At 33.4% G+C, this 13,137-nt stretch overlaps 1 protein-coding gene across 1 annotated transcript in view; it reads right to left on the bottom strand.

The window, feature by feature from the left end:
* Window positions 1-278: 278 nt before the first annotated feature.
* The window catches only part of SMC5 (structural maintenance of chromosomes 5), an 81,457-nt gene continuing 68,598 nt past the window's right edge, over window positions 279-13,137 (bottom strand). Inside the window, exons 18-25 of the mRNA XM_008142107.3 lie at window positions 10,922-11,047; window positions 8,184-8,228; window positions 7,647-7,742; window positions 7,120-7,224; window positions 6,786-6,905; window positions 3,878-4,057; window positions 3,694-3,789; window positions 279-2,610 (exon numbers count right to left, since the gene is read on the bottom strand). Coding sequence (XP_008140329.1) covers window positions 2,467-2,610; window positions 3,694-3,789; window positions 3,878-4,057; window positions 6,786-6,905; window positions 7,120-7,224; window positions 7,647-7,742; window positions 8,184-8,228; window positions 10,922-11,047 — 912 coding nt within the window. The 3' untranslated portion in view covers window positions 279-2,466. The remainder of the gene's footprint in view (window positions 2,611-3,693; window positions 3,790-3,877; window positions 4,058-6,785; window positions 6,906-7,119; window positions 7,225-7,646; window positions 7,743-8,183; window positions 8,229-10,921; window positions 11,048-13,137) is intronic.

The raw sequence follows: 13,137 nt of genomic DNA, 5'->3' as shown, positions 1-13,137 counted from the left end.
AATAATCCAGAGTGGCTCAGTGTGGACCTATGAACCAGGAGGTCATGGTTCGATTCCTGATCAAGGTACATGCCCGGGTTGCAGGCTCGATCTCCAGTCGGGGGCATGCAGGAGGCAGCCGATGAATGATTTTCATCATTGATGTTTCTATCTCTCCCTCTTCCTTCTTCTCTAAAATCAATAAAAATATTTAAAAATATTTTAAAAATATTTAATATTTTAAAATATATAAATATCTAAATAAAAGTTCTCATTTAAAATAACATACACCAAAAGAATATGAAAATATGCATTTATTACCAACAAAGTAGTATTTCCCACAGAGGTTTTTTTAATTACACACATACAATAGGACAAAATTATATTTTCTACATACTAAAGATTCATACTCCAAAGAAAATAAGCACATGTTAAAGACAAGTAGAAAGCAGCAGCAGATCTTTCCTCTTACTTTGAATACTAAAAACTTTTCAATGGACTTTCCTCAGGCAGATCAATGAAGATTTTGTCATTAAAAGTACTTGCTTGTCACCTTAAGGTTTTATATATTTTATTCATCAAGTCAGACTGTTACCTAAAGTTTTTACTATTTGAAGGAAACAAAAAATAAGCTTTTGCAGAAAATATATGAAATTTTAAGTGGCTGATACTCCAATGTGCTAGACATTATTCTTCTATTAATATGTTAAAATGATATGTAATTTATCCTTCACAGCTCAAAATTCAATGCAAAAACAAATACTAACCTTGCCCAGTAAAAAAATGTAAATGCTAACAAACAAGTTATGGAATAATTGTTGAGATATACTAAGTGAAATAAAATTGACCATTACATTTTATTTTCAAATGCACATAAAATTTAAGCTTCTCTGTCACACTGATATTCATTTTGCAGAAATCGGATGACTGGCACTAACTTAGACAATAAACAAACGACACCAAGCACATATTAGTGAAGATATTTTGTTGGAAAACAAAGTATTAAACAACAAACATTTTTGGTAACAATATCACTTTAGCAAGTTTTTCAATGTTTATATATCTTGTTCATACTAGGAAAAATTCTACTTGAAAATATTTTTCATAGTACATGCATTAGACTTAGTTTAAGAGGAGAGGAGAAGGCCCTTTTAAAATTTTTATAAAGACATTTTAAAGTGGAAATGTCCAAGTGAGAGGACATAAACTATGGTTCATTATTTTTTGACATAAGAATATAAATTTCAATGGCTACTTAAGAATATACAAAACCAAAACTGAATGCGATTTTTCAATTCAGCCTACCAAGTCAAAAAAATTAATTTTGTCATTACTGGCAAATCCAATCCACTGTGCAAAGACTCGCCCTTGGATTAGTCCATTAGCTTACAAGTTTTATTTTTTAAAAGAATAGAATTTGTTTGGCACTGTTAATTGGCACAACTCAGAGATAAACAAATGATTTTCTCCTCTATTCTTTCATTCTGGAAACAAAAACAAAAAAACAGTTAAGACTAGATTTCCTAAGATAATGGGGTAGGACAGCACTGTAAGGACCCATAAGGTTAAGTTCTAGAAAAATTATGGTTTTAAACAAGTCAATGTTTTCCTTCGCTCTTTACATAACACTTAAAAATTTCAAATATAAATTGTAGAAACCAGTATATGAAATCTTAAGAAAAATCTTACTAAAAATAATTATAAAAATGCTCTTAGAAATTTAAGATGTAAAATACAGTTGACTTTAAATTAAAAAAAAAATCCCACACACTTTATAGTTATTCCTTAAAAACCCTTGTCACTTGATTTTATATTCTGTCAGTCTTTTGGTTGCATTTTTGCATCATCTAGTGGCCACCTTGTGGCATTTCAAAAAAGTCCCACTACCATTTTTAACCAGTACTTTTCCCCTTTGAGATGCCAATACAATTATAATATCAAATTTCATAAAACTTTTTTTAAAGGTCCATAAAATTCCATTTCCTAGTGGTGATAAGGTAATTTTTAATAGTAATAAATGAATAGATTTGTCATAAATTATTTACTGTACATAAGACATTTCCATATCAATTTTTAAAAAATTAAATATAATACTGGGAGGAAAGTATGACTTAAGCTCTATAGTCATCTTTAGACTAAAGTAATTAAAGTTACTCTGCAATTAAAGCTCAGGGTTACCATGTCAACCCCTTCTACTGTACTTTTGATTGGAAATGGTAAATACTTTTAGCATGGGAACCCAATGACTTGTGGTTAGAGTGGTAAGGATTCAAGTCAACAAAGACTGAAAAAGACTTAATTTTTACTACTGGAAGATGCTATTCCACAGAAAGAAGTTATTATGGTCTCTATTCATCAACCCATTTGTAGTTAACAGCAGGTTTCCAAAAAAACTGATCTTTTAGTCTTAATGAATCTCCCTTTATTCAGTTGAGCCATAGTTATAGATAGAATTTAACAAAAATCCCAAAGGTCTCTTCTTTTACTTTATTGAGAAGGTTGAGTGAATGTTATACGGCGCCGCCGTCTTTGGAAAGCCTTTAAATTCCATCTGTTTGGTTCCAGCATATGAGGACCATTGTAGACAAACAATACTGTCATCTTTTCAGAATAAGGGAGATTTTGTAGGAGCTGTAAATGTTAAAACAAGCTGTCATATAATGCTATATATACTAAGAAGTATAATTTTCCAACCTTACATATGTAAGAATATATTATTTGTAATATTAATGAAACAACTCAATATATACCCTGTCAGACTGTGATCCTTACCTGAATTAATACATCTGAAGCCTGGCCTAAGGAATGATCAACATGCTTAGGGAACCTTCTACATTCACAGGCCGAAAGGGATCAGACAACTTCTTAGATAAGACCTTGGAGAAGTGTGTCCTCCAGAATTTTCATAGGGTAGACACTTCTACTCATTATTCCCACAAGCGCTTCTCAAGCAACTTTTGTGGTCAGGCATTGTGATACAAGTATATACCAGGGAAGGTTTGGTTTATAGGCCAAGGTGTTTGGTAAACAATAGGGTATTAACAGATCTGGCTATTCCACAGAGTGTCTGCTGGAACAAGGAGAGAGAGTATACTATTCACTAAAAATCTGAATTTAGGATGGTCTCACCAATGATGTTTTTTGTGTGTGAATATGTGAAAAAATCTGATTACATCAATACATCTTTGAATACATCAGTTTTATAATTTACCCACAGTATACGGCCTAACCAAAGAAAATTTCCCATTGTAATGGTTCTAGCTTATAGAAGATTCTTGATGAAGATACTTCTGTTTTTATCATAGCTAATTTGTGAATAGATGCTGGGATACTTATGGTTTTCTCTGGGCCAGGGGAGAGGCAGTGGTGACGTAAGTGTTGCCAAAGACAGGCCTTTCCAGAAAATAAGGAAGCCCACAAAGTTCTAGGATTTTGCATTCTCCTGTGAGTGCTAAAAAAGGTACTTCTCTAGAGGAGGAGTAAGTGCCAAAAGCAGAAAGAAATCTGTGTCCTAGAACATAATGCCATGTCTATGTTTCTGTCTCCTATAATGAGATTTCTGATTAAGGTGTCACTGGAACTTGTCCCCTTTAGTAATATAAATATTACTTGTAATCTTTCTAGTTCCTTTCCTGGAGTGTTCCTGCTCAAATGTACATATTGGGCCCAAATCTGCTACATGACGAAGCCACTTTCAGGTTACTTATTACCTACCTTTGGCGTAATAAAGAAGTACTGAGAAGTGTTTTCTTTACAAGCAGTATTTACAACCATTTCAAACACTCTGCGTTCATTGATTGGGTCCATTCCCTAAACCATGACAATAATAATGATTACATTAAATTTATTATAAGATATAAGATAAAATAAAACTCAAGTACAAGAATAATCACTGTACCTGATTGATTTCATCAACTACTCGGAATGGACATCTATTTAGCTCCTGAAGTGCCATCAAGTATAACATGGTAGAAACACTTCTTTCACCTCCGCTTTGATGATGAGGAGTTAATTCATGCAGCTGAGTACTACTTCGAAATTTGACTCTAATTCGAATTCCATATTTATCATAGTCTTCCTATAAGACATTAAAAAGTTAATAAAAGATGAGAGATCTTTGATAATTTCATATTACATAAAAATAGACTGAATAAATCAATTATAAGAATAAACTTAAAATTTAATGACAGTTTAAAGTAAACCAATAAAATATTAAAGAACCAGTTGCTATTTACAAGCTTTAGTGAGTCTCTAAGGATCTATTTCGGTAAGAAAAATAATCAGATTAAGAGTGACTTTTTTTTTCCTTGTCTCATACCATTCCTTTCAAGTTTAGTAGTTTTTCCCAAGGGTTTTAGAAATTACTGAGTGAAGAGCCCCATCATGGAAAGTCATGGAAAGGCACTCTCTATTCTGCTCCTTAAGTGCTAGGTTTTAAAACTATTGGTGCAAATAATTAGAACAGTGGAGTATCATGCCATTTTCTCTTAGAAGCAGCTGTGTATGTCACTACAGAGGGCTCAGAGTCCTCCCCTTCTTCAGCAAGTTAAGAAAAATGTAGGCAGAGAATATATGCATACTTTAAAAGATACTTATATTAAATCAAATACACTGAGTGGCCAGATTATTATGATCTCTATTCATAATAATCTGGCCACTCTGTGTGTGTGTGTGGGTGTGTATTAGAGGCCTGGTGCACGAATTTGTGCATGGGTGGGGGAGGGGACATGGGCGGTTGGCCGGCCTGCCTGCTGGTCGAACTCCTGGTTGAGACAATTTGCATATTAGCCTTTTATTACATAGGATATACACTGAGTGGCCTGATTATTATGCGTTCAGAGATCATAAAAATCTGGCCACTCAGTGTATATACACACAATACTTAGCAAAAACCTGGCACATAATAAGTGCTCATTAAATATCTGTAGTAATGAATGCACTTAGTGTTCTTTATATTTTGCCCAAAATGAGGCTGCTTGTTTACTGTTATTAGTCATTTCTAGACCAGTCAGATTCAGATTTACCCTAAAAATGAGAATGCAACTTGATAAAGGTTAATAACTAGTTAATGAATAGAGCTTTTAAGGTCTAAGAGAGCACTGACCAAGAGCTATAATGCAAGCCATGCATGCATTTAAAATGTTCTAGCAGACACATTAAAGTAAAAATATGTGAGATTAATTTTAATATTTTATTTAATTCAATATACCCAAAATATCTTTAACATGTAATTAATATAAAATGTTTAAGATATTTTACATTCTCTTTTCATACTAAGCCTTTAACATTTATGTATTGTACATTTATAGCACATTTTACACATGTCAGTGCTCAACAGCCATCTGTAGTTAGTGGCTACCATAATGGACAGCAGAGATCTAAGATTAACAGTAATAACTTCTATAAAAATACAAATCTTAATTATAAATAAAAATCCTTATAGCTATCAAATTTTAGAAATATGCCACCTTCAATCCCTTTGCCCTACAAAAGCAAATAAACAATAAGTTTTAATAGTTTTGATTCACTTTTTAAATTTATACATTCCTTTTATTCCACAACAAATTTATTAACTACACTATTAACTATAACAGCTCTAATTGTTAGTTTTGTTTTGGGCTCCGCCACCCACTCTTTTTGCTCATTCTAGCGTCCTTCCTTCATCTCACTGAAAGCTCTGGCTAAAGAAGGCAGTTCTAGAATTATGACTGAGGAGCCCAGAATAGTAACATTCCAAGGGGAAGGCTGAGAAGAGATAAGAATGTCCATTTTCCAGGACCCATGGCTAGGTAGGACTACTGAACTGAAAAGACTAAGAATCACTTCTATGGTAGCGAGTTATCACTTAAAACACAGAAAAACTATCCAGAAGAAACGGTACCATGCAATAGGATTTAGATTAAAGGTTGGGATTTCTATTACAGTTCTAACCATTGGTTTCCCTATGCTTACTTGATCGTAATTATGCCTTATTTCTGGTCAAGAGGTTGGATAAAGCTCTTAGTAATCAAATTTTCATCCCATAAAAACTATACCACATCCACTAAAGAAACAGAGTTAAGAGCTTCGGCTCTGGGATCAGATCTGGGGTTTGATTTTTTGTTGTTGTTTTTTTTGTTAATCCTCACCCAAGGATATTTTTCCCATTGATTTTTAGAGAATAGAAGGGAGAGGGAGAGACAGAGAGAAACATTTATATAAGACACATTAACTGGTTGCCTCCGGCACATGCGCTGACGGGATTGAGCCTGCAACTGAGGTACGTGCCCTTGACCAGAATTGAATCCAGGACCCTTTGGTCCGCAGGCCGAAGCTCTATCCACTGAGCCAAAGCAGCTAGGGCTCCTTACACATTTCTTAATGGTAATTTCATTTTACCCACAATTGCAATGTATAAACTTATAGCTCAAGGAATTAGCAGCAAATTTTCAAATATTTTCATTCTTATGAACTGTTAAATTCTGATCAAAAGGGAACCACTGACATTCTACTTTATTTCAGTTATGTTTGCCAGTTGTGACTCTTCTAACTTGGATAGTGGTAGATTTATAAGGCAATGCAATGCATTTACTCATCACAGCTGAATAACCATTACTTAGTCTGGATATAAAAAGAGTCAAGTATTAGTCACCAATCTCAAATGTCAGATACACACATAAGTGACCTTGATGAAATTCACTGGTGGTCCTTTCATTCCTTTGAACAATTTCTTAGTAAGCAGAATTTTCAAATATAACTCTAGGGTAAATAACAATGTACATACAATTACAATTACTTGCAAGGAAATATTTCAAAAGCTATTTTACCTCATTTTCTATATGGAGATCAACTTCACCGGCACACTGCATGGAACTAAAAAAATTGCTGAATTTTTCATTAATTTTTTCTACCAGCTCTTTTAAAGGATTAAGCCACCTTTCTTTTACCTGCAAATAAAGGTAATATAAAAACACAATTTAAAAGAAGTGTTATTATATTCTGATATACTTTATATAAATTTAATATCAGTATTAATTTAGTCACAAGAACAAATACTGCACTTTTTCTTAGAAACATATCATTTCATTTTGTATTATCCTACATGTCCATATGATTAATGGTAAGAACACAACAAAAAGAAAAGATAAAGAAAACAATTACCTGTGAAATGCTTTCCCTATATTTATCCAGTTCAACTTTCTTTATCTTTAGTTCCTCAGTTAATTGCTCAATTTCTTCTTCTCTTTTTGTGTATTCCTCAACAACCTAGCAGGGAAAAATAATTTAAGACAAATCTATCAATGGATAAAATTACAGACAATTTGCATTAATTAAAACATTAATTGAAAATGCCAATGTGTTGCATTGTTTGTATGTTCTTATAACATACTGAAAATGCCATTTTTTATTCTGAAAAAAATAAACACTGCAGTATTTCAGGTTAGCCCAACTATTCTTTTTATAAAGAAAAGGCACAGAACACTGTGTTCCTTAGGAAGAATCTATTTAAAATTCTAATAGATTCAGAAATCTGGCATTTAAAGCACATTGTTCCTGCTGTCTAGCTTATTATTACCAAGAGCTCTAGTACAGAGTGGGAGGCAAGTACTGGAGGAAACTGTGTGTGTGTGTGTGTAGGGAGAGGGTGGTGGTGGCGGCTGCAGTAGGTAATAGGGAAAGAATCATACTGTAGGATTCAGTCCTGTGAAGCAAGAAGCTCTTGATCTTTCTTCGGTTAATAAAGCATCAATTTCATCCAGTGTGTTTGGAAGGTCTTGGAAAGCCTAAAGAAGAAAAAAATTATCCATCATTGTAGATAGTACAGTGAAAAGAGTTAAATTCAAATAGTTAAAATATTCGGCCGAGTATCTACTACTCTACTACCATGTGTTCAACAGCATGCTAACACAGAAGGAATCAAAGAAATTATAAACAGGGTTTTTGCTTTCAAAAAGCTTACACCTTTAAAAGGAAATAAAATATATACACTTACACTGGATAATACCTTAAGGCAGTGTACTGATGCTGAGTATTAAAATAAGCAGTACATATCATATAGGCTATGGAATTTAGAGAAGGAAGTATCAGTTCATACTACAGGAGCTACAAGAGAGTAAGAGAATTCAGAGGCCCGTAATTCATCTCTGGGCCTTAAAGCAAATGGCTAAGAAAAAGCAAGGCAGAGGGGAGACAGGAGCTTGGAAAAAAGAATGAGCACTGCATACCATGGGGGGTGAGGAGTTGTGTCCATTTGGAATGTTGGGTACTTGCTGAATTGGTAGAATGGGTCCAGAATATGTGGGGCATTGAAAGAGAGCAAGAAGTTAGAACTTTATACTGTACTGAAAAAGCATCCTAAGAATCTAATTAATCTGACAGAATTTCACCACAGAACTATCCATGCCATAGAGACAAATCAGAACAAATACTTTCCTTTGAGGGGAAGCAAGCAGTACACTGTTTGTTTTTCCAGCACAACCTACGAAGTTCTTACACTACAGGGGACAAAATGAATTTTGGAACTCTGAATAAGATCCTGACATTACATTAATCTAATATCTTAAGTTTTTTTAACTTTTTAGAAAGCAGTTCAACTTCTATTGGACTTCAGATATTTGTCAAAAATATTTTGCTGAATCTGACTATCCAGTGAGATTTGAATTCACGTGCTCAATACTTATTTAATATCTTCACTTAACTCTAATAAGGCATCTTAAATGCAAGATGGTAAAACAGAAATCTTTATTTCACTCACCAATTTAAGCAAACCTATTTCTCCTCTTCAGTCATCATTCCAGTTCATAGCAAAATTTAGGGGTTCTCTCTCACCCTTCACCTCAAATCCATTAGCATGTCCTGCTGGCTCTGTCTTTAAACAATTCCTCAAATCTATAAACTTCTGTCTCCAGGGTTTTCTCCCTAATCCATGTCACTATATTCTCTTGTCTGGTCCAAAGCAATAATCTTCTGTCCCCTTACTTCCAGTCTTATATCCTTACTTTATTCTCCATATAGCAGTTAGGAGTGCTCTTTTACTTATTTTTCAATTACTAGTTTAAAGTTCATTAAGTAATACGAACAGAAAATTCTGCCAATTTTGATGGGATAAGAAAGTTCTTTGAAGTTCATTTTATTTTACTAAAACATTTTTTTACTAAAACAATTTTTTTCAATTACAGTTTACTTTTATTACTTTGTATTGGTTTTAGGTATATAGCATAGTGATTAAACAATCATGTATTTTATAAAGTGTTCCCCTGATATTTCCAGTAGTTAGTCATATCACTCCTTTAAAATCCTCTAGTATATTCCATCTCAAAATGAAACCCAAACTCCTTCTATGGAATATAAGGCCATACATGACCTGACGTTGCTTCCTTTTTGCTTGGACTAGCCCCATTGAGATTCCTGTTATTCTAAAACATGTCAAATATTCTTCTGTCCTGGGGGCTTTGTATGAACGTTTTCTCTGCCTGTGACTTTTCCCCTCAAATCTTCCCAAGACTGACTTCTCCTCTTCACTCAGGACTCATCTAAAATAGTATCTTTTCAAAGGAACCTTCCTTGACACTCTATCCTCTTACCTTGTTTTATTTTTAGCACCTCTTCCTACCCAACATCTATTTGCCTTTTTGTTTTTTTTTCTGCCACATGATTCAGACTAGAATATAAATTTCAGTAGAGAAGTCTGTCTTGTTCAATACACACACACATTTTTAATGAATATATGAATTATCTCCTAATTTTGTTCCTTTCAAAAGCAGTATGACTTATCAAGGATAGAATCATGCTACTTTCTGAAAGAAAAATTACTATAGATATTACATTAACATTTACTTATTTATGATAAACCAATGTATTTTGAAGAAGTTCTAGCATATTTTTAGAAATAATAGCTCCTTGTCTTTAAAAATCTACTAAATTCTTATTATGTACCCAGCCTAGTCTCTGTGGTTTCTATGTTTGATATCATAGAGTAAAACATTTGAGAATTTGAAAATTATAATTCAATTAATTTTTCCAGTTTTATTTATATCCTTAGTAGACATTTCATTATCTATTGAAATAAGTAACATTTGAAATTAAGGATAAAAAAAATCCATACAAATATCAGATGTCTTAATTTATTTTCTATTCATTTTCTCATTGTGACATTATTCTAAGAGGATAGGTATGTAGCCAAGGTACTGTCGCTCATTGCAGGATAAAGCTTAAGGTCACAGGGCCATATAACTGGTGGAATTTGAACTAAAGGGCAGCATCTCCTCATGTCAGTGATATATCAGCATATAATGGAAAGAAAGGCTCTTTTCTCCTTTCCTTACCAATAAATGTTTGCCCTAACCATTCAGTTCCCATTGAACTACAAATAAAAACCCAATATCCAGAAAAACATTTTCATCTTGCCTGCTTTTCTAAATATCACCTCTACTTACTGTTTCTTATATACTGTACTTTCCGGTGTATAAGACAACTGGCTGTATAAGATTTTCCTGGGTAAAAAGTCGTTTTATACGCTGGAAAATACGGTATATTGGACTATATTGATGGGATTAGATATATTGGACTACTGTATTTTCCGGCGTATAAAAACGACTTTTTAACCCAGGAAAATCTTATACGCCGGAAAATACGGTACCAATTACTGTTAATATGTTTCCATGAAAAACCACATCCCATTTCTCAATCCTACTCCTGAAAGGTGGCTTGGGGGAGGGAACTTTTATTGGAAAAATGAATGTTATGGTACTAATATTTTGCAAGGTGATACCCATGTTTTAAAAATGTTAGTATTAAGGAACACGAGTGATTGGTGCAAGTTTGTACAGTAAAGAAAATTTGTTTAGCAAAATTACATACTCGGTTGAAAACCCCCTAATTTTTATCGGCCATTACAATGCCTAACACATTTTAAGCGTACAAATAATGTTAACTTGTGGCATTATATACTTTTTATACTTACTGTTTGATATTCTTGAGGAACGGTCTGCTCTGCACCCAGGTTACATACTTGCCTAGCTCTCCTCATAAGTTCCTTACATTTCTGCAATAATCGCTGTCTATTTTCATCCAACTCAATGAAATGTTGCTATTTTAAGAAAAATAAATATTTTGGAAATTTGAACAGAAGGCTATTTTATAAAATTACATTACATTACATATCAAATTAATTATTAAATTTTGATTGTGATAAGCAAATAATCAGAAAACCATATCTCAAATGACTGCTTTTATTGTAAAGGTTAAATCTGAACTTAAAAGTATATCAGCAGGTACAACATTTCTCTAATCCGTAAGAACTTAAAATTTAATTACCTTTCCCTCCGTTTAATTTAGCTACATATGATTTTACTCTAATGAAATTTGAAATACACAGTATACTGGCTTCATATCAGAAAACTTAGCACTCAAATGTAAGTAGAACCTTTAAATAGTGTTTGATCGTTTTCCAAATGCCTTTCCATGTAATTATCATTTATCCATGGATACATTCATTCCTTCACCAAATAATTATTGAGAATCTATTAAATGTCAGTTTTTATTATGCACTGAGCAGAGAAACGTTAAGGGGGAAAGATACATAAAACCACTGTAAAATAAACGGCTATTATTTACTTAAAGCTTATGTGCTAGATGCTTCACACACATTATTCCATTATTTCTCATAACACTGAACAGTAATATTGTCCCCACTTTGCACATTAAAAAAAAAAGAGAAATTAAAGCAACTTGTTCAATCTCACACAATTAGAGGCTGTCAGGATTCACATCTATGCCTGCTTATAGAACTCATGCTCTTTTCATTACATCCTCTCTGTGGGAGAGACTGAACAGAGGAAAGCAGAAGAAAGTTCTAGGTGTACCTTTAATAATACGGATTTTGTAATCAAAGAAAACATGATAATTTCAAGAAACATCAAAAGTGCTTTATTCAAGGTAATGTCCATCGCTAGCTACACATTTCCCCCATCTTTCAGGTAATTTGTGGATACTGTCCCAATAGAACTTTTCTTGTTTTGAGGCAAACCATTCAGAGACCCAATTTTCTACTTCTTTGTACATTTTGAAATGCTGCTCAGAAAGTGCATGTGCCATTGATCGGAACAAGTGGTCATCTGAAGGAGCAAGGTCTGGTGAATACAGCAGGTGGGTTAATACTTTCCAGGCAAGATCTTTTAACGTATCTTTAACTGGTTTTCAAGTGTGTGATGGTGCGTTATCTTGAAGCAAAATTACTTTGCTGTGTCTTCTGGCACATTCTGGTCATTTCACGATCAAAGCGTGGTTCAATTTGATTATTTGTTGTCGGGAGCGATCAGTATTAACGGTTTCACCTGTTTTTAGAAGCTCATAATACACACCTTCCTGATCCCACCAAACACAGAGCACTGTCTTCTTTCTGAATCGATTTGGCCTTGCAGTCGATGTTGATGGTTGACTTGGATCAACTCATGATTTTGTGCATTTGGCATTCTCAAAATAAATCCACTTTTAATCACCAGTCATAATTCGATGCAAAAAAGACTTTCTTCCGTGCCATTGAAGAAACATTTTACTGATGACTTTTCGGTTTTCCATTTGTCTTTCATTCAGTTGATGTGGCACCCATTTTCCTTCCTTTAAAATCTTTCCCATTGCTTGTAAACAACGTTTAATCTTTTTGCAAGTTGTCTTTGAGTTTTGACATGCATCTTCATCCAATAATGCTTGTAATTTTTGGTCTTAAAACTTTTTCGGTTGACCTGGACATTCTTTGTCTTTCACATAGAAATCATCACTTTTAAAGTGTTTCAACCAAAAAAAAAAAAAAAAAAGTGTTTCAACCATTCACAAGTATCTTGAGATGGAGCATGTTCACCATAAGCTTCCTGAAGTATACGATAACTTTTTCTTCAAAATAATGAATTAAAACTTCCTGCAAATGTTCTTTTTTTTGCAAGAAATTGGACATTTTTAAGCATAAAAGTATCTATGATGTTAACACCTACAGCAAAATTGACATATGAAGTTTTGAAGTTTACTGTCAATACAACAAAATAGTATACATATCGAATCGCATATATATCAAATTATGTGTAACTCCATCTATTGAAAAAAATCCTCATTATTAACTAGTACACCTAACATATACATGGTGGTAGGGGATGCAGAAAGGTCAGAGTAGTCACAGAAGTTATG

Source organism: Eptesicus fuscus, chromosome 15 (genome assembly GCF_027574615.1).
Source record: "Eptesicus fuscus isolate TK198812 chromosome 15, DD_ASM_mEF_20220401, whole genome shotgun sequence".
Lineage (NCBI taxonomy): Eukaryota > Metazoa > Chordata > Mammalia > Chiroptera > Vespertilionidae > Eptesicus > Eptesicus fuscus.
Note: the sequence above shows the minus strand (reverse complement) of the source record. Positions and strands in the feature narration are given on the sequence as shown.